General features: G+C 34.9%; 6 protein-coding genes across 6 annotated transcripts; 2 read left to right on the top strand and 4 right to left on the bottom strand. All coding sequences in view use genetic code 12, as the record gives it.

Moving 5' to 3' along the window:
- Positions 1 to 8,453: 8,453 nt before the first annotated feature.
- On the bottom strand, positions 8,454 to 12,518 carry J8A68_000983 (uncharacterized protein; the record flags this gene model as incomplete). The annotated part of the gene is made up of 1 exon (XM_049410716.1): positions 8,454 to 12,518. One exon carries the CDS (start codon positions 12,516 to 12,518, stop codon positions 8,454 to 8,456), a length of 4,065 nt encoding a protein of 1,354 aa, XP_049265813.1.
- Positions 12,519 to 17,652: 5,134 nt separating this feature from the next.
- J8A68_000982 (CFEM domain-containing protein) lies at positions 17,653 to 18,468 on the bottom strand (the record flags this gene model as incomplete). Its single annotated transcript, XM_049410715.1, has 1 exon — positions 17,653 to 18,468. The coding sequence occupies one exon, from the start codon at positions 18,466 to 18,468 to the stop codon at positions 17,653 to 17,655; it is 816 nt and encodes a 271-aa protein (XP_049265812.1).
- Positions 18,469 to 19,170: 702 nt separating this feature from the next.
- On the bottom strand, positions 19,171 to 19,749 carry J8A68_000981 (CFEM domain-containing protein; the record flags this gene model as incomplete). Its single annotated transcript, XM_049410714.1, has 1 exon — positions 19,171 to 19,749. The coding sequence occupies one exon, from the start codon at positions 19,747 to 19,749 to the stop codon at positions 19,171 to 19,173; it is 579 nt and encodes a 192-aa protein (XP_049265811.1).
- An 841-nt stretch (positions 19,750 to 20,590) lies between these two features.
- J8A68_000980 (uncharacterized protein) lies at positions 20,591 to 21,922 on the bottom strand (the record flags this gene model as incomplete). The annotated part of the gene is made up of 1 exon (XM_049410713.1): positions 20,591 to 21,922. The coding sequence occupies one exon, from the start codon at positions 21,920 to 21,922 to the stop codon at positions 20,591 to 20,593; it is 1,332 nt and encodes a 443-aa protein (XP_049265810.1).
- Positions 21,923 to 22,599: 677 nt separating this feature from the next.
- On the top strand, positions 22,600 to 23,121 carry J8A68_000979 (chromatin-binding transcription coactivator; the record flags this gene model as incomplete). Its single annotated transcript, XM_049410712.1, has 1 exon — positions 22,600 to 23,121. One exon carries the CDS (start codon positions 22,600 to 22,602, stop codon positions 23,119 to 23,121), a length of 522 nt encoding a protein of 173 aa, XP_049265809.1.
- Positions 23,122 to 23,489: 368 nt separating this feature from the next.
- On the top strand, positions 23,490 to 26,531 carry MNR2 (putative Mg(2+) transporter; the record flags this gene model as incomplete). Its single annotated transcript, XM_049410711.1, has 1 exon — positions 23,490 to 26,531. One exon carries the CDS (start codon positions 23,490 to 23,492, stop codon positions 26,529 to 26,531), a length of 3,042 nt encoding a protein of 1,013 aa, XP_049265808.1.
- Positions 26,532 to 26,622: the final 91 nt, after the last annotated feature.

The following is a 26,622-nucleotide window of genomic DNA, read 5'->3' as shown; positions in this document are numbered from 1 at the left end:
TCCACCAATAGATTGGAGTCCAATTATCATTCTTTCCCACTGACTTATTATGTTTTCTTCCAGCAAAATACCCAATACTAAATTGTTCCCCTTTTAGTCTGAGTCCCCAACGCAGACCAGAATCGAAATCTTACTTATGATCAGGGCTACGCCTCTTCAACCATCAAATATCATTCTGTCTTATTATTGAGTGCTCACATCGATCTCCATAGTCTACCATCCATATCCTCTTCTTAATTACCAGATATATTTCTCGGGCACCGAAAATTGAACGGGCCAATTCTTCAAAGTGGGCAACTCCTCAGGAGTGCAAAGTTTCATTTTCTCATCAGGAGTCAACTCCTGGTAGGCTAAACGCCGGGACTAACGTCCTTAGCAAAGTTCTTTTGACATTTGCTGAAACTATTTCTATTTGGCTATATGCCTGACCCCAAGGGTCCTTTAATTAAAATTATTGATATTATTGGCTAAATACCTCTAGGCTAAATGCCTTTCTATGGACTCAATGTCCTATGATGACATAACGTCATTTCACGATGTACGAATTGAGGTAATAATCTGTAACAATACATCAAGACCTTTGGTCTTGGGGAGGCTGGGCAAGAACAACAGTACTATATCAAAGATCTACCAATTGCCTGTTTGAGGATACCTCGACGACAGAAACAAAGGTAAGATCCATCATAGCAAAGTTGACTCTCAAAACATCATGGAGCGATGAACTTGTTCCGGAACAATATGCTTAATAATGAGCTTTAGTTGAAAGTTGACAATAAAAATCAGTTGATTGAAATAAGAACTGAAAGAAAAAAAATACTGAAAGAAAAGAACGAGAATTTAACTCGTATTTATATTCTAATAAATCTTTTGCCCCTTGATTATTGGAGAGATAAAAAATAAATTTAACATCCCACCCAATCTCAAAATAAAATTGTTGATTTAGTCAAGCAATAAAAGGAAAGTCCAATACTTTCGATTTGCATATCAAACTATTGGATATGTATACAAATATAAATAGAATCATCAACCCAATTAACAAATTTTAAAAAAAGTCCTATTGAACAAGTGTGATTTAACATTGAAACGTAATTCGAACTCCACCTCATAATCTAAAATTAAAACATGGAGCCCGAATTATATTATACAAGGTTAGATACACGCTTATAAGAACCTGTGCCTCATCTGCTGTTCCTTATGAACTCATTTTTGTATCTTGGCAAACGTTATTGATTTCTCTCAATGGTGTCTATTTCTCAAGATTAAATAATATATAAAACAAGCAGTACGTAAAGCCTTCCTTGTTGTCCAAAATAATACAAGCTTGTGTGTCCATGACAGTTAATTTCGGGTAGATTCGCTGGTGAAACCAATAGGATAAGTTGCCTGGGCATTGTTTCGTTCTTGATATCTTCAATTGTTGCTGAAGCAGAATATCATCATAGAATGATCCAATATTCACAACATGCCACCACATCAGGATTATTTCAAGTTGATTTAGTCAGTCTTAGTTATTTTGATTGCCTGCACTGCATCGAGCAAAAGCATGACTCCAGGTGTTGAATTTTCCAATGAATTGATTTGTGAGGCCAGCCCATCCAAAGGAAACACTTAAGAATTGGAATATATGGATTGCTTAATGGATGGATATCTTTGAAGCATGACTGATTTAAAACTTAACAATCTACTTGAGAGTCAATAATGCTTTAATATTTAACCCTTTTGGAATGTCTGGAGACGATATTCTTGATTGTTTGTTCAGATTAGGTCACAACATGAATAGTTTGTTGTTAGTTGAGGAAGTATTGGTCTGTTGCTCTGTTTGTCATTATAATTGTAGTTTATCTACTCAATTATGATATGCAGCCGTTCCAAGGAAAGTTGGACAATCTTTATTATGCTTCATTGGTCGTTCAATGGGAGGTACAGGATTATTTAATCTCATAAATACAAAAAAATCCAATCATCATCTTCTCTTTCGGTGTAAATATAATCAATCCATGGGAAAGCCAATCCAAGAGGGAATATATTTGAAAGGTTGTATTTACCATAATTAGATTGCTATCAAGATTGTAGAATTTTGATTTATTATTTGAAATTAATCATAATTTGAAGCATGTTTATATATAACTTATGAAGGTTGTGTAATTCAATGTTGATGCAAGAATGAATGGGAACTGAAACTATTGATTTTGAATAATCATAAACAATTGAATGTATCAAACAACAGAATATACAATAAAACAATTAACTGGTGATATTATCTTAATAGATTGGATTGCTTGGAAGTTGTGGTGGTAAACATTTGTTGATTTTGAAAAGAAGAGTCTTTATAAAATTTGAAAAAAAAAACTCTAAGAGGTGAAATCTGTTGAAGTTATTTTTTTTTTTCCACAAAGACTGAATTATGAGAATAGATTTTAAATTCAATATTCTCTGAGATATCATACATTAAGATCCCCTTTTATCAGGATAAATAGCATTTGCATGCATTGCGCATGCAATAAAACGGCATATATCCGGTATTTTTAATGTACAATTTGAGGCTAATGATTATTATTATTATCTGAATGGGTGCAAAAACCACAAAGCCTATCTTGGTACAGTTTTGTTGTAATTTGCCACAACTTCAAACTCAGAACTACTGAAGCTTATCACCGAGAATTGTAGTTTAGGTAAAGATTACAAAGAAAATTTGTGTGTTTGGGGATAATTCAAAAACGACATTTCGCAAGTGGCATTTATTCAAAAGGTCGTTACAGAATCTTATTACCACCAAGTAGATTACAGTTACACCACCAGTGAATTCCTAACCTATAAACCTAAATATGAAAGTTACCCTAATTCATTCATCAACTTATCATTTTCCCACAAAGGAGTAAAAGCTTTTATCAATATATTCACATCTAGATTGATGCAGCAAACATCAATGGGATCTCCATGTCACTACCTTGATGATGACAACAACTTACAGCTCTCATGAAACGCTTCTCATTAATATTAGTTGCCCATGAATTGGATTTTCCCTGCTTCTCGCATTGGATTGAGAGCTGGTTAGATCTGATCTGACAAATATTCCATTGCTTTTTAAGTATGTTTTGGGAGACTTACTTCAATAGGAGTAAAGATTCAAGTTCAAGCATATCATAAAGTTTTACCACACTAACAAATTCACTGGGATAACCAAACTCTAAGGTTAAAATTTCTCTATGCATATTCAGAAACACTAAATCCAACAAGTTTCAGTAATACCAACCTGATATTCAATAAGTTAAATAAATCCATCTAGTGGGCTATCTTGTTTAGATAAATCCCTGACTTCAGAGACTGCATGCAGCTTTGAAGGTTTTAACCCTAAGAAAGATAATCCGTTCTATGAATTTGGTAAATTATTAAATGTCATGGTGGTATTTCTTCGTCACTCTGTATATTTGAAATATTACATCTGTTTGTGGTTCTGCTTCTGGCTTTTTTTTAAAACGAGTAGCTTTCAGTATATAGCTTTATAGATGGGTGGATGACTTACTATCTCTTCGTTTCTTAGATGACATTCAATTGTTTGATAGCTTTGGGGTCAACCCATGACAACCCAAAGAATGAAATCAGCACATTGAATCGGTGCCAATTCCAAAACAATTGTCTATATCAGCTGATTTAACCAAACTCAAATCAATAATTACTACACCAATGGTATGAAAACACTTGGGCTGTTTTAAATGTTCTTTTTTTGCAAGTCGACTTAATGTCCTAGGTCTTACTTTGGAAGTTGCATCAACAAACAACAATCTCAAAGAAAAGGGTCGTCTTTGGGGATATTTCTGTAATGGGTCAAGTCGGTTGAAAGTATTTTGACTTCATTCAATCAGCCAGGGATTGCTTGTTTTCCTTTTGCAGGTGATGGTTTTCTGAAACCTTTAGTCATATTACAATTCTGGCTCTGCTTTAAGCCAACCAAAATTGCAAAGTAATCATAACTATATCTTCATTGAGAAATGCCAGGTTGAAAGTAGCACAATATTTGATTCAATTTTATTGTGGTGAATCGTCTTTCCAATCTGTTTTGGTTTTGAGGATTGTTGGAAATCTTCATATTTTTGTTCTGCTGGGATCACTTCCTAATAAGGAAATTAATATCACATGATTTACGTATTGGATATCATGTGAGAATCATGTGATTATTTTTTGAAGCAATTTTTATAATTTAATTAAACACCAAAATATACGGAAATTAATATAAATTTTAAAGTTGTGAAGATAGTCCATAGTTGACTTGATAGTGGCAATTATCCTGGAACTAATCTTTGTAGCTTAAGTCCAATATTTCCTAAATTTCTTGATTTTGATTTTTTATGAAATGATTGCAAAAATTTCACCCAAATTTGTTTACCAGTTTCTTCAAAGTTCAAAATAATCTTTACATGAGCAACATACTTACAACTTGAAACACCTAAATGGGGATATTTTTACAAAGGAAAGATGCGAATTTATCTTCATGGAAGAAATTATACTAGAGAGATTGAGTTATGGACAGGCAACTTAGAATAGAACTTTCGATCTGAGATGCCATGCTTAAACCTACGCATATTTTGTTTTGTTTGACTTTAAAACACAGAGAGCTCATTCGAATTAAACAATATACCTATTCAATATTACCATAATTTTAGAGTAGTAGAATGGCCAAGTACGGCGCCTACAGTACCCCTTCTGTTATCGTCAGGACCAGCATCTACCATTGGTAGTCTATTCTCTTATCAAGTATGAGATGTGATATCATGGCTGACATTCACTCCATGAATATTATATTCGTGGTAACTAGGAATACATTTCCATAATTGGAGGACCCATCATTGTTGATATTGAATAAGAATTCAATTTATGCAATTGATAGTCAGAATGGAGATCAGTCTCATATTGAATGTTGATCTTGAGTCTTTTTTTTTTTGCTCTGCCATTTCAAATCGACAAATTCAAAGACAAATTTAGAAGCTTATCACCAGTTGTTTATCTTTTCAATTCATTCCAACTATTAATCAAACACAACAAAATAATAATGAAAAACTATATCATTAATCCTACCCCTTCATGTCGTTAACAAATATAAACAAAATGCACTAAATTTTATTTCAAAATGGATAGACGCAATTAATTAAACTCCACTACAAGATTCATTAACATCTATTGAATCAACCACTTGTACATTTGGTTTAAGAGATCTTCAACAATCCATTTTGGGCTAAACTAAACTAATTACCAAATAAATATAATTCAATAAAAAAAGATATTATTGTGGCTAATTAAGTAGAAGATTCATTAGAAATAGAAGTAGAATGAGAATCAGATTTAGATTCGATCGAGTTACCAGGATAATACATAAGAAGACAAACGCAATGTCCCCAGGTTTAGTGGAAGATCGAAATGAAGAATCAACATGTAGGGAAGAATCAGCACCTTGAGCTACAGAGGAAATTGAAGAATCAGCAACATCAGAAGAACAACAAGAAGAAACATAGTAAGAAAATTGACCATTGTTGGGAGAAGAACAAAAATTATAAATTATTCAGAACCCAAGAATCTACGAAATCTGTCATTATATATTATAACAAATTTAGGGAAATCAAGAAACATAATGGGATGATGATGTATCGACCAAGACGAAGATATGCCCATAAGAACAAGTTGAATTATACAATCAAAAAGAAAGGTAGATTCTATAATGAATTATAGCTAAGCTACTGTAATAATGTATTGTATACTTTGTTCTGCTAACATATCAAAACTGTTGCAAATTATAGGGTTTTACCAATACAAATGCTTGAATTTATAAACGCTGATAATCTTCAATTTATGTGGATATGTTTATTTATCTATATTCAATGGTATCGTGATTCAATGTTGTATGAATGTATACTTTTTCTCTATAATTATTTGCACAATCACCACCTATCAATGTACGAATATTACAATCTTCTTTAACTTCAACTGATCAATTACTAATTGATTTCAGTACTTCATTTCTACTTCTAAACACATATGTGTAATCACCCACTACATCCTTTTGATTTGATCTTATTTTATTAGAAATTGCCTTTGAAATTTCAATTGTTGAATTTATTTATTCTTTTTATGCTGCTATTTGACTCTTCGTTGCCAAATTCAATATGTGATATATTCGATGTATTTGATTGTTGTGCTATAACATTATCATTTGTTTTGTAATAAGAAGAATGAACTTAAATTAAATTAATAATATGGATAAATTCCCAAGTTGGTGGATGCTACTAAATCATCATTTTTTAGAAATTTTGAAATTTTCAATCAATCGATTCCAGAATGTTCTCCGTTCTATCGTATGGCTTCTGCTTCATCTCAATCGATCGTTGCAGTCTTTGCTTCTCCAATTCTTGAGATTGTTTCTCCTTCGGCTCCACCCCACCAAATATAACATACATTTTTGATGATTATTCCTCAAATATTGACGGAGTTTTGCTTAGTGCAAGAAAGGAAACTTCTTAATCAATTTCTCAATACTCCAATTATATTAATATTTGATCAATTAGATGGATTAATAGTGAAACTTGATTTATCTGCGTTTGAAATTAAAGATTGCCAAACTTATTGAAATTAATCAACTAACTAACCAATCCATCTATAATAAATTCATCTGGTGGTAATTTCGAATTATCTCAATGATTCAAGTTGGGATGATAAATGATTCTTGTAGAGGAAACTGATTGTTGTTGCCGAAATTGGTGTTCTAACAAGAAATGAATTGGAAGTGGAATTAAAAAAAAAATATTTTGGAAAGATGAGAAGTGTTGAAAAAATGAAATTGAAATTATAATTTAATAATTCATTTGTAGATCATCATTTAATCACTAATTCCTACAAACAATCTATCAATACTTGAATAATATAATTCTACTGTTCTTGCCGTCAACAGAGCAGGAAGCCACTTAATATTTCAAAACCTGTAGATGCAGAACTAACTACCATTTCAGTTGTTTTAAGGAATGAGCTCAGTGATCGAACCAGCTTTATATAGACAACTATCCACATAATCCAATTCAATTCCCTTCAATTAATTTGAATTGAATACCAAATCAATACCCAAAATTAACTGTGAATTCCATTACATTAGTTCCAGTCTTTAAATGAAATTTTGAATTCAATATGGAGACCATTTATTTTTAAAATATATGAAGTTGAAAGACCAAACGTACAAGAAAGGAGAAAGAATATTGAGAAAGAGTTGTTTCTGAATTTTCTGAATTTTTTTTCAACCACTCCAAGACCACAACAAGAGGGTGCTTTCAAACATCAGATAGGAACTACAAATGCAATTACAGCTTTATGAGCTGCATATTGTGCAACACCACCAGAGAAGAAGACAATTCAAGAGTTTACGGATGAATGATAGAAAGCAGGTATTTTGGTTGCCAAAGTTAAAGTTTTGTGGCTTACACTAAGTTTTGTGGTTAAGCAGCCACTGAAAGATAAGACAGACTTAGGGTCGATTAAGAAAGCGTTGAAAGTTTCCTTCTATCTCAATAATTTTAGAGATGTATTGAATAAGGCAAGATGCTACATTGACGAATCTTAATTTCAGAGTTTCTACTCCAGTGATCTATGAGGACCATACAATCGTTGTTCTACATTGCAATCATATTGGTATTGGGCATGGACGTTCTGTTATTGACACTAGTCTCAAATACATCCGTGAAAGAGTCAGACGATGGATCTTGTAAATTAAATGGATAATATATGAAACGAACACAGCTGATATTTTTACCAAAGCACTTTCGAGGAATACATTCGAATACTTAAGATCTAAATTATTCAATGAAGAAATATCGATCAATCTTGTATGTAAGTTGAATTTACTCATGAATCCCATGAGGATCCAAGCAATCAGAATCAACATCTTAGATCGCGGGAGTGTTGGAATCTTAGTAAATTCCGACATATAAAATATTCAAGAATAATATGTATAAAACACTAAAGTTAAAATATTTCACAAATATTATGCTTGTGACCCCCAGATTGAGACAACTGCAGTTGTACAATTGTGCTTACTCGGAGAACTATAAAAGGAGATGCATCTGCTCAGATGTTGAAATATTTTTATATATCTTTCTTGTCTTCTTTTTATTTAATTAACTTGTAACTATATTGGATTCGTGTACATAGCTTATAACGTGATTTCTCATTCTCTAAAGAACAGATAACAGAAACTAAAAAATAAATGAATAATAACGAGGATTATCCTCATTCTTAAGAGAACAGTAAGAACCCTGAAGTATCCATGCTTTAAGCGATGCTGGTCACTAAGCAAATCTAAAAACATTTTAAAAAACTCTACTTCTCATTAGAAGACAGCTACAAGTATAACGAGAAACGATTTAAAATAATCTCTCTACATATCTACATACAGACAAATATACTACATAAAACCAAGTCTACGATAAGATCGCTAAAATGAGACATAGAACAACAAAGCCAAACACAGGTTTGTGATAGGTACCAGTATCTAGCATTTCATTTACCTCTGGAATACGGTCATCACCATAGGAAGTAATATGGGCCCCAACGTCTAGAGTAGTAGTATACAATCTCTCATTAACATCTGTACTCACGATAACCACGCCATTCCTTGTCTGACCATGTTCGTTAACATAAGTAGTTGTGAATAAATCAGAATTATGTTCAATCTCTCTTCTGCTTGTGTAAAAACTAGCTCCTTCGTCAGTACCAATACTAACCATATCACTCCATGTTTCTCCCTGGTCACTGATGTAGGTTTTAGTATACGAGGTAAATCCCAAGATGTCCAGAGTAGTAGTATCCCAAATCTCATTATCATCTGTGTTAACATTAACGATACCAATCCTTGTCTCACCATCTTCGTTAACATAAGTAGTTGTGTACGAGAATGGATTATATGCAATATCTCTTGTAGTAGTGTACACATGAGCACCATCATCCGTAGAAACTACAACAAAACCAGTCCTAGTCTTTCCTTCATCATTGATGTAGGTTGTAGTGTATGGCACTAATACCAAGATCTGCAGAGTTGTAGTATAACAGCTTTCATTCCCATCGGTACAAACAATAACAACACCAGTCTTAGTAATCCCCTCATCATTAACATACATAGTGGTATATGAATAAGCATCACCTTCAATATCACTTGTAGTCGAGTACATATTAGCTCCCTCGACGGTAGAAACAATAACAACACCAGTTTTGGTAAGTCCTTCATCATTCACATAGGTAGTAGTCCATGAGTTAAATCCCATGATGTCCAGAGTAGTGGTATACCGGCTTTCATTCTCATTTGTGCTAACAATAACAACAACAGTTTTAGTATGTCCTTCTTCATTCACATGAGTAGTCGTATATGAAGCAAATCCCACGATGTTCAGAGTAGTAGTGTACCAGCTTTTATTCTCCCCTCTGCTAATAATAACAACGCCGGTTCTGGTTTCTTCGTCTTCATTGACATAGGTAGTAGTATACGAGGTAAATTCGAAGATGTTCAGAGTAGTTATGTGCCATTCATCATTCTCATCTGTACTAACAATAACACCGCCAATTCTTGTCAGTTCTTCATCATTAACATATGCGGTGGTGTATGAATAAGACTCACTTTCAATGTCAGGTGTGGAAGTGTAAAAATTCACACCATCATTTGAACTAACAACACCACTATCTATGGTCTCATCTCCATCATCAACGAAGCTAGATGTAGATACGGTAACTCCTAAGATTTCCAAAGTAGTAGTGTACCAGCTCGCATTCTCAGCTGTAGTAACAATAACAACACCAGTCCTACTAAGCCCTTCATCATTAACATATGTAGTAGTGTATGAATAAGGCTCACCTTCAATATCGCTTGAGGTTGTGTACAAAGTAGCATCCTCATTTGATATTATAACAAGACCTGTTCTGGTTTCCTCTTCATCATTCACATAGGTAGTAGTATACGAGGTAAAGTCGAAGATATCCAGAGTACTAGTGTACGATTCCTCATTCGCATCTGTGCTAACAATAACAACACCAGTCCTGGTAAGTTCGTCACCATTGACATAGGTGGTAGTATATGCGGTAAAGTCGAAGATATCCAGAGTACTAGTGCACCCTTCCTCATTCTCATCTGTGCTAACAACAACAACACCGGTCCTGGTTTCCTCTTCATCATTGACATACGTAGTAGTATACGAGGTAAAGTCGAAGATATCCAGAGTACTAGTGTACGATTCCTCATTCGCATCTGTGCTAACAATAACAACACCAGTCCTGGTAAGTTCGTCACCATTGACATAGGTGGTAGTATATGCGGTAAAGTCGAAGATATCCAGAGTACTAGTGCACCCTTCCTCATTCTCATCTGTGCTAACAACAACAACACCGGTCCTGGTTTCCTCTTCATCATTGACATACGTAGTAGTATACGAGGTAAAGTCGAAGATATCCAGAGTACTAGTGTACGATTCCTCATTCGCATCTGTGCTAACAATAACAACACCAGTCCTGGTAAGTTCGTCACCATTGACATAGGTAGTAGTATACGAGGTAAATTCGAAGATATCCAGAGTACTAGTGTACCATTCCTCATTCTCATCTGTGCTAACAATAACAACACCAGTCCTGGTTTTCTCTTCATCATTGACATACGTAGTAGTATACGAGGTAAATTCGAAGATATCCAGAGTACTAGTGTACCATTCCTCATTATCGTCGGTAGTTACCCAAACAATAGCAGTCTTTTTACCTTCTTCATCAGTATATGTAGTAGTGTATGAAGTTTCCACGAAGTCCAGGGTGCTGGTGTACCAGTCCTCATTGTCATTAGTAGTAACCCAAACAATACCAGTCTTTGTACCATCTTCGTCCGTGTATGTTGTAGTGTATGATGTTTCCACGAAGTCCAGTGTACTGGTGTACCAGTCGTCATTGTCATCAGTAGTTACCCAAACAATACCAGTCCTTGTACCTTCTTCGTCGGTGTATGTAGTTGTATATGAAGCAAGATTTGGTTCCGTTGATGTTGAAGTGTACCAATCACCTTCAACATCTTTACTGACGATGACGTAGCCACTGTAAGTTGTATCGTCTTCCACAAAAGTAGTCAGATATGAGGTTGGATTTGGGATGTTGCTACTGGTAGTATAAAAGTTACCTTCCGGGTCGGTTGAAACGATCACTTCGGCTGAGTAGGAAACGTCGTCAGATATATAAGTAGTATAATATGTGTGATGATAGGGATATGTTGAAGTAACCCACGAAGTATCACCAGCTTCATCTGTTGTAAGGCTGACTAAGGCATTTATTTCTTGACCATCGGTTATGTACGTGGTGTCGTAGTGGTCAACAAGTGTGCTGGTAGTCGTTGTCCAATAGCCATCTTCATCTGTTGTATACAATAATTCGAGGGTTTCGGTAGTTTCTGGCCCAGTTACTGTGGTTGTGGTATATCTTGGAGTAGCACCAGGGTCTGTTGGGAATGGCTGACATGAGATACAGGTGGTAGGCGCTTGGTTTGAATCTGCAGGAACCACTCCCTTATACCTAACAAGAAAACTAGTGCCACCATCAGCAGCTCCAGAATTCAATTGGCCGTACCCAAAACCAACGTCGAAATAAATAACTACTCCTTCTACATCCATTGTAATAAGTCCAGTATCAGCCAGATAAGAAATATCAGAATCTACTTCCGCCAGCACGGAAATCAGGTTCATGCTCCCAAAACCAATAACCTTATAAGTGTGTCCTGAAACTAAAGCATCCGTGTCAATGTGTATTCTAGTATTTGGTCCATTCATAATAATTGTCTGGCTCCAATCATAATTCGGATTTAAGGTTAACATAGTGTCTCCCTCAAGAATAATACATCCTTCACCGTAGAACTCGGTACTCTGCACATACTGGTGATTTTGAATACAAATAGTACCATCTTGTGTTATCGATGTAAGTGCGTCGTTTAGCAAAATTTCTCCGTTCCCACGATGATTTTGGGTAAATTGAATCAATCCAGTGTTTTCCCATGAAGCAGCTCTTATAACAACATCTGCATCTCCTTCAGCACCGTCAGCACCCAAGTACAAATAACCTGAATTAGTAAAGCCATTGACAGTAATGGAAAATATAGCCGATGTGGACGATTTAAGTGAACTAAGAACAACAAGTCCGGAGTTTTCGAATTCTCCGATCGTATCAGCATCCAATTCAGTTTCAAAACTACCGAAATAAACACCTGCATTAGAGCTACTAGATCTAATGGTAATATAGTAAGAACCATCATTTATTAAGCTTACAGCTGCGAGTGAACCAAGTGAATCCGCGGGAGCATCAATCTGAAGACTGTAAAATGATTGTTCATGAATTATGTATGTTTCATATTGATCTTTTGCTCCATAGTCATAATTTTCTCCATAAATATCAATGTCTGCTAAGCAAGAGCTCAATAGAGCTAGGAGACAAAACAATAACATTTTCATCTCACTTTGAAATAACGATAACATTATTTTCTTATCTTTTAATTATAAATTGCTTTGATTATTGATGTAAAGAATTCTTCTATAAAATGGAAATAAGCATTTGAATACAAAACCAAAGAGCTTGATGCTGTATTTATTATAAAATTTAAAGCGGTTAAGGGGTGACGGAGATAGTAAGAATGAAACAATGTCATAGGTTGAGCCAATCTGCACGCAATGAAGACGAACGCGTAGAGCCCTTTCCTGGTAGCTGCTGCTTTCCACTTGTGTATAATTTTTAATAATATTGTGGAACCAGGGCTTGATTCAGGCTCTTCAACAAGCGCCTTTCTCTAACGGGCACATAACCTCTTAGTAGCCAAATAGTCATTTCCCGAGAACTAAGCGTAATTTATGTGTATGACATCTTGGCAAATGTTTGTATACTGGGTATTTGTGATCAGATCACACTGGGTTCTGAGCCTCTGAATGATATTTCTGAATGTACCCGTAGGCATTTATCGGTTGGCGACTCAGAGTATGATATCGTAGCATAATGACCCTAATCAAATCCTTTTGTAATGATTCTTCTATAGCTACTCTGATTGGCTAGCCAAATTTAAGATGGAGCTCTTTAGAGATAAGTTTTTTTCGATCATCGTCCAATTATTCAGCATATCCCGTTAGCAAGGTTAGGAAACCTATTTCATTTCTGGGGGAGAGGGCACCCGCGTATCTCGAATACAATTAAAATAAAACTCCGGGTTCAGGTAATGTTTCATAACTCTAGAGCTATTTTTAATAAGAAATGCTGATGCAAACTGAGATCGTTTCCAAAAAGAAAACGCGTGACTGGAGAATAATAAGAAGTTTCCCAAATGTTTCTGTTTCCAAGGGTACACTGAACAATGGCAACAAATTAAATCTAATGACTTAGCATGTTATAAACAACAACTGGATATCGTGGGATATATTTTCTTCGAATAATTTGCTGTCATTAATGGAACTTGCACACGGTTGGGGTCACAATTTTCAGGGCACACCACATTTAAAAGTCGAACGAATGTAAGTGTTTCAAATGTTCGTCATCACTTTTCTATTTTGATATTTAAGGAGTTGTGCATGACGAGATTTATAAGGAACGGTTATGTACACAATACTTATTCCTCCAAGTTTGCTGTAGGTTCTTGTACCCTGGGATAAGGAACATTTTTCTTGGCTGATTTGGTGTTCTATGCTAATCTATTCGGTGCCCAGGCCGAGCCCATTGGGGCGGACTGAGTTCTCCCGTGGAACTGCTTTAGTTGCCGACGATTTGACGCGGTCTCAGATCTGGGATAACGAATCTATCAGTATGTTCTGTCGCCGAAATTCTACTATCATTGGAGTCCTTGTAAGGTACTATGTTCTCTATCTATGTATCGCACATATTAAGTGCATAGATGTTTCAAATAATCTGAATGTCAGTTAGTGGTTGTTGAGAAATGTGTTAATGCAATACTTCTTATATGAAGAAATTAAGTTCTGAGATTATTATTATGAATGAGATTAATTAAGTGTTAGGAGCACGAGCATTGTTCTAGTCTTGTTGGAGACTGTGAGTGCTCGTATTCATAAAATTAATTGTTGGAATTTATAATGAGAGAATAAAAATTAGATGAATTTTTCTGGAAAAGAGCTCTATGTTACTATTGTTTTAATGTGTATTTTCATAGATATTGAAGTGGTTTAGTAGTATTTTCTTGATCTTTATCTTCTAATCTAGAAACAGGCAATTCCATTTTTTGGGAAGTCTATTTGACGTCGAGCTCTCAATGGTTATGGAATTAAAAATACGGCCTAACCTTTTATATTTTTATAAAAATATTGAGTCTGGTTCCTCCATCTCCTGAGACATTTTGATGAAAACTATCAATCCTGATTTCGCAAAGTGGCGTGGTTGATGTTGATATGACATGGCAGACCATGAATGAACTGGCTTCTCTTTTTTGACCATATTTTCAATGTTAAGAGATACAACCAGATTTAGCAGACTCTTTCCGTAGGTTGCATTTGGGCGATTATTCATAACGGAAATCATGTTTGTGAATTCTGTCATATTCACACACAAATCATTTTTAAATTCCATGGCCATTTCATCTGGCTGAGATTATTACGTTTGGAACTCTCCTTGAACATTTCATTTGTATTGGTATGTTGACCTTTATATAGGCAATTTAATTGAATTCGAACCTCTCAGGAATGCTTTGCGAGGAATCAGAATAGCAATTATCTCTTATTTCCTATAGAAGCGTAGGGTCGCGAATAAATGCAATAGAAAATCTAAATCGACATTCATAAACTCGACTAACCCCTTAAATTTCTTGAGTGGAGTCACAACAGAAAATTTTATTCTTCATACGAATTTTCCTCTTTCTTCATTGCTTCGTTCCACCAATGTCTTTATCTATAAAGAAAATAATGATACATCATTGATAACCATCGTTCAAAATCAGATTCAACACCAATGATATTCAGGACGTACTAGCAACCAGTTTGAAATAAGATTTATCAGATGAGCGGTCTGGCTCCAAATTCCATTTTAATTGATAAAACCATTCCAAAGTTTATGACTACCAATAAACTTGTTACAACCCCCATGCTCGATCCAGGCTGGAGAATAGTAACATCTGATCCCCATGTAATTTATCAAGGTTATGATGGATGCGATATATCTAACTTTGAGATGATTCCAACATCATATCATCTGAATCAATTGATCTAATTATTGAAAGTTGGGTGAGGTAATGTATTTCACGTTAAAGATTTACAAATAGGAACCCCAACTACTGAAATGGTTCATGAGGATGATTACCATAAACTCCACCAACTTAACTATGCAGTTGTTCTCAAATTTCAATCCAAGCTCATGTCGTATAGAACTAACTTGTACTCCAGTTATTGTTTTAAATGGCTGAAGTTTGAAAAGAACCAGCAAGTATTCTTCATTTATCATAGTTATCCCTAGCCGTAATCTAATTGATCAATGTCTCAACGGTGCCCTACCAATGCATAAATCAGTGGTTTATCGCACATTTGTAAATATCATCGCATCCAGAAATGAGAATTGCGATGTGATTGAATTATAGGATCAAAAATATCGATATTATTTTATCACGAAGATATCCTTGCTATGATGCCAACAAAAACTGCATAATTAAATATAAATGAGTTACATTAGGGCCCTCAAAGAAAATGGGTTCAATATTATGTATTTAAGAGCAAAAGTATCATTGACCTGAAGGGGGGGGGGGCACTGGAACCCGTTTTTGGTGAATCATATATTCTCGAATCTACTGAAGGGAGTTGAATTTTCGATTCATGGTATTTGTTTCACTTGTTTCAGCGCATTCGATGAATTCACATGAGCTTCTAAATATATACTTCATCTGTTGTGCTCTTGTATGTACTATGTGCAAGCTATATTATATTAACGAGGCTGATTTTGTGGGGAATACAACAAACTCGTTGCATTACTTTGTCATAATTTGTCAGGCTTCGATAGGTATTTTCTGAAATTCTGATTAATTATCTAATTGCCTTTTTAAAGACTTGAATAAATCGTGGTTTTCGTATTTACAAGGCCATCCTATCCGAACGACGATCTCACCTGTTTGTTGTAAAACTTACTTCTTTCCGATTCTTTTTAAGTCAGTTACGCATCGTTGTACATATTTGGAAGTGTGAAACTGACATGCTATTTAGACATCTCCAATTAATACCTAGCGTAACAATACCAATTAATCTATAAGTATTAATCGCGGCAAACATGTGTTCGTGGAGAGGTATACCTCAGAAGATGATTTCATCTTGTAAGTTCTTCTAAATAATATGAAATGTTAAATCATTGCCTCCCTTAATCCTCTGCTTTGTTTCTCTATTCTTCTTGTTAGAATTCCATATGGAAAAGAAATCATTGCGAATGTCTTTTGACCACAACCCATAATTCATTTCATCAATCATACAATAGATTTGAAACCCTATGAATGGAAAATATTTCGGCTAATTCCCATTAGGTTATCCCGGGTATTTTTGCCGCGGGAGGAGTAGATTTTATTATAGGCTGACAGCGTCTTTGCCATCTTGGAAGGGAGTTTCCTGGATATCATGGAAAACCCCATAAGAATGAAAAGAAGTCATAGAAAAATGGCTCCATAGGCTGATCGCCATAGTTGGTCTCGTTTACTAATCCTATTCTACTAGTCGGGTTTCAGATATGTTCCATATCTTTTAGAAAACCGACATTCTGAACGATCTTGCATTATAAATATTCTAATGGCCATGCGTAGCTTTGTTGTAAGTAAAATGTCCGTTTGATTTGCCCTATTAACTTATGCTGCACTCTGTACAAACCTTCACATTGAATTAAATTCGACCCATAGGAGACACAAATGAATATTTCTTAAAGAGATTTCCATGACTAATTTCGTTGTGATGAATATCATTCAAACAGATATCCTTCTCTTTAATGCTAGAAAAATTGGGCTCCACAAGTCGAATGCACACAGCCCGCATTGCAGAAAATGAACAAGGGTTAAGTGGTTAATAATTTGGTGGCTGTAACGGCTATAAAACTGGTTGTTCTTGGTCTTGTTGTACTAATACTGCTCCATCCAACAACAATATATCCCGGTCGCAGTACTGAATACTGCTGATTTGGTAACTCTGGAGGTATTAGCAGAAGATAGCAGCATCACAAGGGAGACAGCCTTGGACATTTCGTTATCTGCTTTATCGTTTACTTATTATTGCTTTGGTGATTCAAATCCCAACATATTTATTGTAGTAGTGAAGAGATAAAAAGGTTTAAAAGACAAATATAAATCAGTTAGTAAACTCTCAAAGTATAATAGTGGAAGCGATCTACTACTGCTAACTACGCTAGACCTATTATAGAAATCATACAACTTTACAAACTACACAAACAACCGGATTCACTTCCGAGAATCCGGATGTATAAAGGTCTCATGGCTGTAATATGAATAATAATCAATTTGGTATACGCCGATTTATCAGGAGTAAGACTGATCCATCCAACACAATTTTTTTTTCAAAACATAAAAGAACGATATTAATTAATTAAGAAAACATTTTCGAAATGAGGTAATATATATATAAAAAGCTATTTAGGGAACTCTACTTAGATTAAGGCGGCGACGACACCAGCAAGACCAGCGACAGCGGCAACAAAACCACCAGCATGGTGGTTAGCACCATTAAGTAAGGAGGAGATTTCTGTTTCATTTAAAGGTGGGGCAATTGAAACAGAAGCTGGTTCCTCAGAGGCTTCTGGTTCTTCTTCAGCTGCAGTAGAAGCTTGTGATTCTTCGGCTGAAGATGGAACAGTTGGTTGTGGCTCTTCGGCAGAAGATTCTGTAGGTTGTTCTGGTGCTTCAGGAGATGGTTCTGGTGCTTCAGGAGATGGTTCTGGTGCTTCAGGAGATGGTTCTGGTGCGTCGGCGGTAGATTCTGGGGCAGCGGTTTCTTCTGGTGTAGATGCTTGTGGCTCAGTTGTGGTGGAAGGAGCTTCAACAGTTGTCTCAGCTTCAACAGCTGCAGCTGCGGCCAAAGCTTCTTTAACAGAGTCACCAACGAACCAGTATGGGTCCCAAACACCAGCGGCTGCACAAACGGCAGTGGCAGCTTCTGTGGCGACGGCAACGTCATTACCCTTACAGCTTTCAGCGATACAGTTACCAATTAAGTTAGCAAATTGGGGCATGATACATAAACATCCAGTATCCCAGTATGGACATGGAGTTAAACCAGTGTTTTGGTCAACACATGGTTGAGCACAAGATGGAAGACTATCATAAACTGGGTCAGCAAAACCATTGATGGTTGCGGTTCTGGCAACGGATGGGTAGGTAGCATATGGGTTTTCTTCTTCTTCATCAGCAGCAAGGGCGAAACCAGCAGATAATAAAAAGGTACTTAAAAATTGAGTAGATTTCATTGTTGTAGAAAGCGAGTGTTGTTGTTTTGTGATGAGAAAAAAAGAATAGAAAACAAATTTTACAAGACAGAGAAAGGGAATTGATGTGAATTTATATAATCTACGGCCATGTGGGTTGATGATATTCAAATTAACGAGAAGAATTCTAGTTTCGAAGATTTCAATCCTAATTGGGTAGAAACAAGTATCGATTTGATTGAGAAAAGTTTATTTTGTAATTATTTTTTTTTTTTATTTTTAGCCCAAGGGATAAAAAAAATAAAATATTTTTTAATGTAACGTTGATTATTTTTTTTTCCTTGCAACATTCAATTATGACCCTTAATGAACTGATCTTTTTCAAGAGTACCACGAAATAATTTATAAACATTGGTTGGTTTAAATTATTTATAATTGACTATGTATAAATTAGGTTCTTATCTCTTAATATATTTTTCAAAAGTAACCTGGATCAAACTCAACTTCCGTCCTCGGAAAGCAAGAGAAGAAAAAGAAAACATGAAATGATTAATTCTTGGCGAACACCATCTGATAAAAAAAATTTTCCAATCCTAAACGATTCTTTTATTGTTCTAAGAAATTCTCTTTAAGCTTTGTGATTGTTTTTGTTTCTACGCGGCATAAAAAAAGTTTATTTCCATATTGTATGTAAATCTAAAAAACTGAAGAAGAAAATATGTAACATGTACACATTAAAAAAAATTAATAAGTCAAAAGGGATAAAACGAATCCCAAGATAAGTGAGGTGATACTACCAGTTTGTAAAGCAGCTAAATTTCCAGTACTTGTAGAATCTTCGGACAGATTACTAGTAGACAGAGCACTACCAGTTTCTTGCACGCTTGTAGTACTTGAAATGACCCAAACAATCTCTGCATCCAATGTAGTTAAAGGTTCGGCTGTTCCAGCAGCAGATGAAAGAGCGTCAGAAATTGATGCAGGCATCATCCATGTATTTGCACCTACGATATTACACAAGGAGGTAGCCAAATACCTTGCAACTTCAACATCATTACCTTCACAGTTTTGAGCAACACATTGACCCATCAATCCTGCCCATTGTGGCATAACACAGAAACATCCTGTATCCCAATAAGGACAGGGGGTGTTACCAGTATCAAATTTCACACAGTCTTGGGCACACAGTGGTAATAAATCAACAATTGGATCAGCAAACCCATTAATACTTGCAGTCTTGGGAACCTGAGGATAAGTAGCGTAGTCTTCAGCAAAGACGAAAGATGAAATAAATAATCCTAATAAAACTGTAATGTAGTTCATTTTGAGTTGGGTGATGATGGTTCAATCTAAGAAGAAGAAGAAGAAGAAGAAGTTGTTTCGCCTAAATATATAGAAATTGAAACTTAGGGGTTTAAAGTTAGCGTTTCCCCCTTGTGATCCCAAAAAAAAAAAAAAAAAAATTCTAGAATGATGAAATAGATAAAAATTTTAGATTTTATTGATAATGTGTAAAAAAATATTTTAAACAAAAGAAATGCTTGGACAGAAAAAACAAAAAATATTATTTTCTTGGTTAGTAACGATATTTCCACCAATCGGTTTCAAAGAATCTTGTTGGTTAGCATATTATAGTCTTGGAATAATACACAAACAAAAGTATTACTTGGTGACAAGACCAAATATGGTTGATCCTAAGTCCCATTATATCCGGTCATAATAGATGTGGGAATTTATCAATTGCCCAATTTTTCAAAGAGTTCGTAAGCCAAGGGGCTTTTGAATTGTATAAAAAATCTGAAAGAAATCCCGATCGGAATTGTTTCTAATTAAAAAATATTTGTTTAGCGAAAAAAATTTTGAAAAATAATTTAGCTTTCTCTTGGAAACTAAAGTTATCAGATGGCATACCGCCCTTTGAAAACACAACCCCAAAGTTTAAATAATTTGATTACGAGTAACTAGTTTGGGTGTGTTTTCCGTCTTGCGATAATTATAAGTCTTGTTTTCCTCTGATTGGTATGGATCAATTGCTTGTCGCTTCGCTTGGTCCCAAAAAAGAGAAAGCTGATTTGTTTACGTTTTTTGTTCTACTATATTTGCATACATTACTAATAATTACTTAATAAACTAAATACTTGTTATTATCTATAAATCAATACTCTTACCAGATTCTTCTGAAAATATCTCCCTTTCCTGATCCCTTTGAATATCTGCTATTTGGCAACATCAACCAGAGAACTAATGTAAATATAAACATCGCTATGAACAGAGGTAAAACAACGTATGTCCCACGAAATTGTGAGATGAGCCCAACCACAAATGGTAATATTGCTCCTCCACTTGAACCAAATGCGGTCATCACAGTTAACGAAATAACTGCAATCTTTCTAGGTAATAGGCCCTCCAGAACAACATAAGTTATCATTAATGGATAAATTGGTCCAATCGTTATACCTGCGAAGGTTATTGTGACAATTTCTATTGGTAAACTGGAAATAATCCAAGTTAACATGGCAAATACAATTGAACAAACAATCAAGATTGAATTTCCTCTTCTTGCTCCTATAACTTTATGAATCAATCTAGTCAACACCAATCTACCAAACGTTAATCCAAACCAATACCCAGAGGCAACATAACCAATAGAAGTATTATTATGATTTCTATAGTCTCTAAGGTAGGTCGTAATCCATCCACCAAATGCAACTTCAGCTCCTTGATAAAAGAATACAAATAAAGCAGCAACCCAAGTGGTAACATTCTTTAAGGATTCCCGCATCAATCCTTTATTCTCCGATTCTTCGCCGATAGGTACTTCATCCCAAGCTTTTAAATCATTTTGATCATGAACAAATGAAAAGTAAGAATTGAATGAACTCAAGAAAAATATCCCCAATACTACCAAATAATAGTAGTTCCATTTGAGACCTGCTTCCACAAAAGCGGTTGCAATCAAGGGTGCAACAGATGCTCCTAGTCCGTAAGAACCATGTAAATAACCCAAAGCTGTAGATGATTTCTCTAATCTTCCCATAAAAACATTATATTGAGAAACACAAGCACTACCACCAAGACCCCCAAAGAAAAACCCAAGAACAATCACCGGATATTTCAGACCAGTCAGAACTAAAGAATACATAATTATCGATGAAATATTTCCAAAAAAGATGGATTTTCTTCCCCATCTTCGGTTCATCTGATCTGAAAAAATGGCAACTATGATATATCCAAGTGCATTACTTAACCAGAGGGTGGATGCCACACTATAAGTAATATTATACTGTTTCTGGATGTAGTTCAACAATACCCCAACTGAACCATCAGAAAGACCTAATCCAAAAGCCCAAATTAAGCCCGTAAATAATCGAAAAATGTTCTTTGGAGGGTTCCTAAATCCAAACGGTTTCGGAGTTTCAACGATCTCGAATTCTTCTCTAGTTGTTTCTATAGTTTCATTTCTAGCTGCAGATTTGAATGGATTGACAGTGGACATGGAGGAATGTGATGCTGGTGTCTCATTTCTGGGGTTTCATTTTCTGGATCATTTAGAATCATTTTATAAGAAGCTGTCTCAGGCGGGTTTACGGGGTCGCTCTAATTACTCATCTGAAAAATTTTATGAATCTCCGATATTCTTTCCGAATTAGGAAGTACTCCCACGATGTAGATGTACCCCGGAATTTTTTCCGTGGAGAATTTCGGTGAAATAAAAGCTTTAGCTAGAACGGTTTCAGTAGTGATAAGGCTATTTGCAATGAAATGATTTGCTATATTAATATAATTAATCATCAATTGGTCATTCATTTCTTGAAAATGTACGCCTTTGGTTGAAACTATTTCAATTTCTGCTAAATTTAGAAGTTTTATTTATACGGAAAATATATACCCTCCCACGAATTGTAAAAAACTGAAGTTAATGACCCCATGTTGTTCCTTGGATTTAAGAACCCTACCGCTACTCATCCGTCTCTTATTTATTCACCTCCATCTAGCCAAATCTCAATTACGTTGGTGAATTTAACAACTTTGAAAATTTAAGGAAGGGTTTTACGACATCGATGTCGTGATGTCGTTTTATTTAGAAATTTCTTCAAACGCGTTGATTTGCGGGAAGGCATCGTTCATTCATTTTGCTTGGTGTTTTAATAAAACCAATTATATATATTTTCAATGGCATATAAGAGATCATATTCCAATAGAGGGTCATATAATAATCCAGCTCCTAGCAGTTCTTCCAGTAGTAGTGACGATGTTGTAATTGAATTGGATAAGAAAAAGCAAGTGACTATTCGTAAATTCAATAATATTAATCTTATTGACATTAGAGAATTTTATGTTGATAAAGATGGAGAGAAGAAACCAGGTAAAAAGGGAATCTCTTTAACCGAAGATACATGGTTTAAATTACTAGATTCTACAAATAAGATTCAAAATGCATTAGATCTTTTAAATGGTCATTTACCTAAAGATGTAAGACCAAGTGTTCCAGCACCTGTAACTAAAAAGGCTAAAATAGAAAAGAAAAAAGTTGAAGATAGTGATGATGAAGAGTTTGAAGATGTGGATATTAGTCAACCTCCAAAACAACAACAAACTGCTCGTAAGGCGCCAGCCGCACCTCCAACAACCGCAACTGATGTATTGGAAAAGCAAGAAGAACAAGAAGAGGAAGAAAGTGATGCTGATGAATAAATATAATACCAATAAGTTTGCTAAAGAAGGATAGGCTAATAGCTAGTAACATTGAATAATTTTATATTATAGTATGTAATTTGTGTTCATAGGATTATCTTAATTGGGATAAGTATCACGTGGGGTGGTTTTTTTGTTGGTCTCTTTTTTAATTTTGTCATTCTTTGCTTTGTGAGTGTTCAATTTTTTTTTTGGTTGTCAATTTTTACATTTCTCTCCCATTTTATTAATTTCACTTTTTCTTTATGATTTATCATTAGAGGATATAGTTATATTTATATTGATTGATTGCTGTTTCTATATATGATTCAATTAGTTTAATTAGAATATTCAAATAATCAACTTATAATATTAATCAATAACAAACAATGGGGAAATCAAAATATAAGCCAACAATAGCGGTTGCAAGTTGCTCTCCCATTGATTCCAGATCACGAGATAGTCCATCTCCAAGATCTACAAACATTGATGACAATAATTCCAATATAAAACACAGACAAAGTAATCAACATGATACAATCGGCAAGATCCCAAATATTGAAAGTGCAAATACTAGTGCAAATAACAGTAATGCTGCCTTATCTGATTCATTTGTAAATCCTGGTGCATACATTGATCATAGAAAACAAAACGACTTAGCCCAAATTCATTCATCTCCTGCAAGATATAGACGAAGAGCCACTCAGAATTATTCTGGAAAATCACCCAAAGCAGCTAGTGCTGATAGCAATCCAAAATTATCTAGAAGATTTACAGAGCAACCACCACGTTCAAATTTACCATTAACAAACAAAAATTTAGAAAACCTAATTACAAATTCTCCTTTAAGAAAAGAATATTCTCAAAATGATTCACCAATATCGCCTACAGCAATTGCAATTGACATGGACAAATATGCAAGAGAACAAAGAGAATTGACTCATCCAAATACTTGGGCAAATCCATTTCCCGCCATGCAAAATATTGACGAAAATCGAGAAGCACGTTATTATGATAGCAGCAATAATGACGACCAATATGATGAAAATAATGACGATGCATATTCAGATAATTCTTTGGAATTTGGGAAATCAAACCCTTCTTCTGAACATTCTAGTGATTCCACTTCATTAGATGATGTTTGTTTTCCAAATTATTATGATGAAATTCGTGGTCCTGGTGATCATGAAAAGACAAGTTATCAATGGCCAGACTTGAATGTTTTAGAAGAATTTATTAAAGAAGAAATCGAAGAAGCAGAAGCCGAAGGCGAACTTAAAGGACTCAATCAATCAGTCAACTTTCAACGGGATGTCATTCGTCATGATAGTGAAGATATGGGCAAAGCTCGGGATGACGTAACTGAAACAAGTCCTTTAATTGATAATGTCCAAACAAACGAAGTAGAATCATTAAGTCTGTTGAATCATTCAGTTAGAGTAAGACCCACACCTATTCAACCATGGGAGATGAAAAAAGAGAAATTACCAAGAATCTTGAAAAAATCTCTGCAAATGAACATACATCCTAAATTTAATCTGAAAACAGGCAGAGTTGACGGAGAGTTATGTCGATATACTTATTTCAGGAGTGATTTGGATAAAACAGTACATTCTCCTTCTATAAGTGGATTGATCTTATCTAAGTTAGACATTTCATCCGAAATGGAGGATGAAGAGGACGAAGAGGAAGATGATGACGAAAAAACGATTTATGAGAAACTTCAAGACCTTTTCCAACCCATTCATTATTCAGGAAAACTTTCTAGTATGCCATCTTCAGTTAATATCCCCCAACAAGAATTTATCGGCCCAACAAATATCCCCTTAACTCCCATACCAGTTAGTTCATCAAATCTTAATATTTATGCCGGGGATCAAAAGCTTCTGTCCAAGGGTACTCAAACTCCAAGACCAGGAACTGCCATGGGTTCCAGTAATGATATTTCCGGTATGACTGCATCTACACCCAAGGCGGAACCGTTTTGGTTAGATGTATTGGACCCTACCGAGGAAGAAATGAAAGTCCTTTCTAAAACATTTGGGATTCATCCTTTGACTACCGAAGATATCTTTTTAGGAGAAGCAAGAGAAAAAGTGGAATTATTCAAATCATATTATTTCATATGTTTTACATCATTTGATGTGGTTTATGAAAGAAGAAAACAAAGAGCAAAGGAACAAGAAAAGAAATTGACTAAATTACAAGAAATGTATGAGAATGCAGTTGATGATGATAGTATCTATGGAACCACGGAAAGAAGATCACGTATATGGAGTTATATAAAGTCAAAGTTTACTGGAAATAAATTGGAAAAGAGAGCCACCACACATTCATTTATCGAGAAACCTGGCAGTTCATCTCATAAATCACGTCATAAGAAAGTTAGAGAAGGTGAATTAGCACCATTGAATATGTATATGATTGTATTCAAAGATGCGGTTATTACATTTCATTTCTCCGTTACTCCTCATCCTATTAATGTTAGAAGAAGAGCAAGAATGTTGAAAGAATACTTGACTGTAAGTGCTGATTGGATGTGTTATGCATTGATTGATGACATTACCGATTCTTTTGCCCCCATGATTGATACTATTGAAGCAGAGGTTAATTCTATTGAAGATGCCATTTTGAAAATGCATTCGGGTGATTCTGATTCTGATGATGATTCCGATTCAGATGATGATTCTAATGCTTCATCCCTTCGTAGTCCAAAATTATCTTCATATAAACGTCAACAATTACAAAACCGGGGCAGAACTAATAATAATAAACTGACAGTCGAGAATGTATTTGTTTGGAGAAAAAGATCTAAATCTACAGTTGATAATCATATTGGGAATGTCGTGAAGAGGTCTTCACGTGGAGCATTATCTGCCGGTTCATCCAAATCAAGTTCTAGTTCAAAATCCACATCTTCCCGAATTTTAGGATGGAAACGTAAAGGGGATATGTTAAGAAGAATCGGTGAATGTCGTAAACGAGTAATGTCAGTATTACGATTATTAGGTTCAAAAGCAGATGTTATAAAAGGATTAAGTAAAAGACTTAATGATACCGAAGTTTCAAGTACTATGAATAAACAAGAAATTGGTATGTATTTAAGTGATATTCAAGATCATATTGTAACAATGGTACAAGCATTAAATCATTATGAAAAATTATTAGCAAGATTCCATTCAAATTATTTGGCTCAGATCAATATTGATATGACAAAAGTCAATAATGATACTAATGATGTTTTGGGAAAGATTACAATTTTGGGTACAATTGTCTTACCAATCAATGTTGTCACAGGGTTATGGGGAATGAATTGTATAGTACCTGGACAAGATTATGATGGATTGGCTTGGTTCTGGTCTATTATTGCATTTATGATCTGTTTTAGTATATTTGCCTACAATTATGCTAGAAAGGTTACTGGTTTATAGGGAAGATTCTATCGTTTTAAATAGTTTTATCTGTATTTATTAAAAATTCACATGTGAGAAATTTTTCATAATTTATTTTAACAGCGAAAAT

Source organism: Hemisphaericaspora subhashii, assembly GCF_019202705.1.
Source record: "Hemisphaericaspora subhashii strain CBS 10753 chromosome Unknown scaffold3, whole genome shotgun sequence".
NCBI lineage: Eukaryota > Fungi > Ascomycota > Pichiomycetes > Serinales > Debaryomycetaceae > Hemisphaericaspora > Hemisphaericaspora subhashii.
This window is presented reverse-complemented; position numbering and strand designations above follow the sequence as displayed.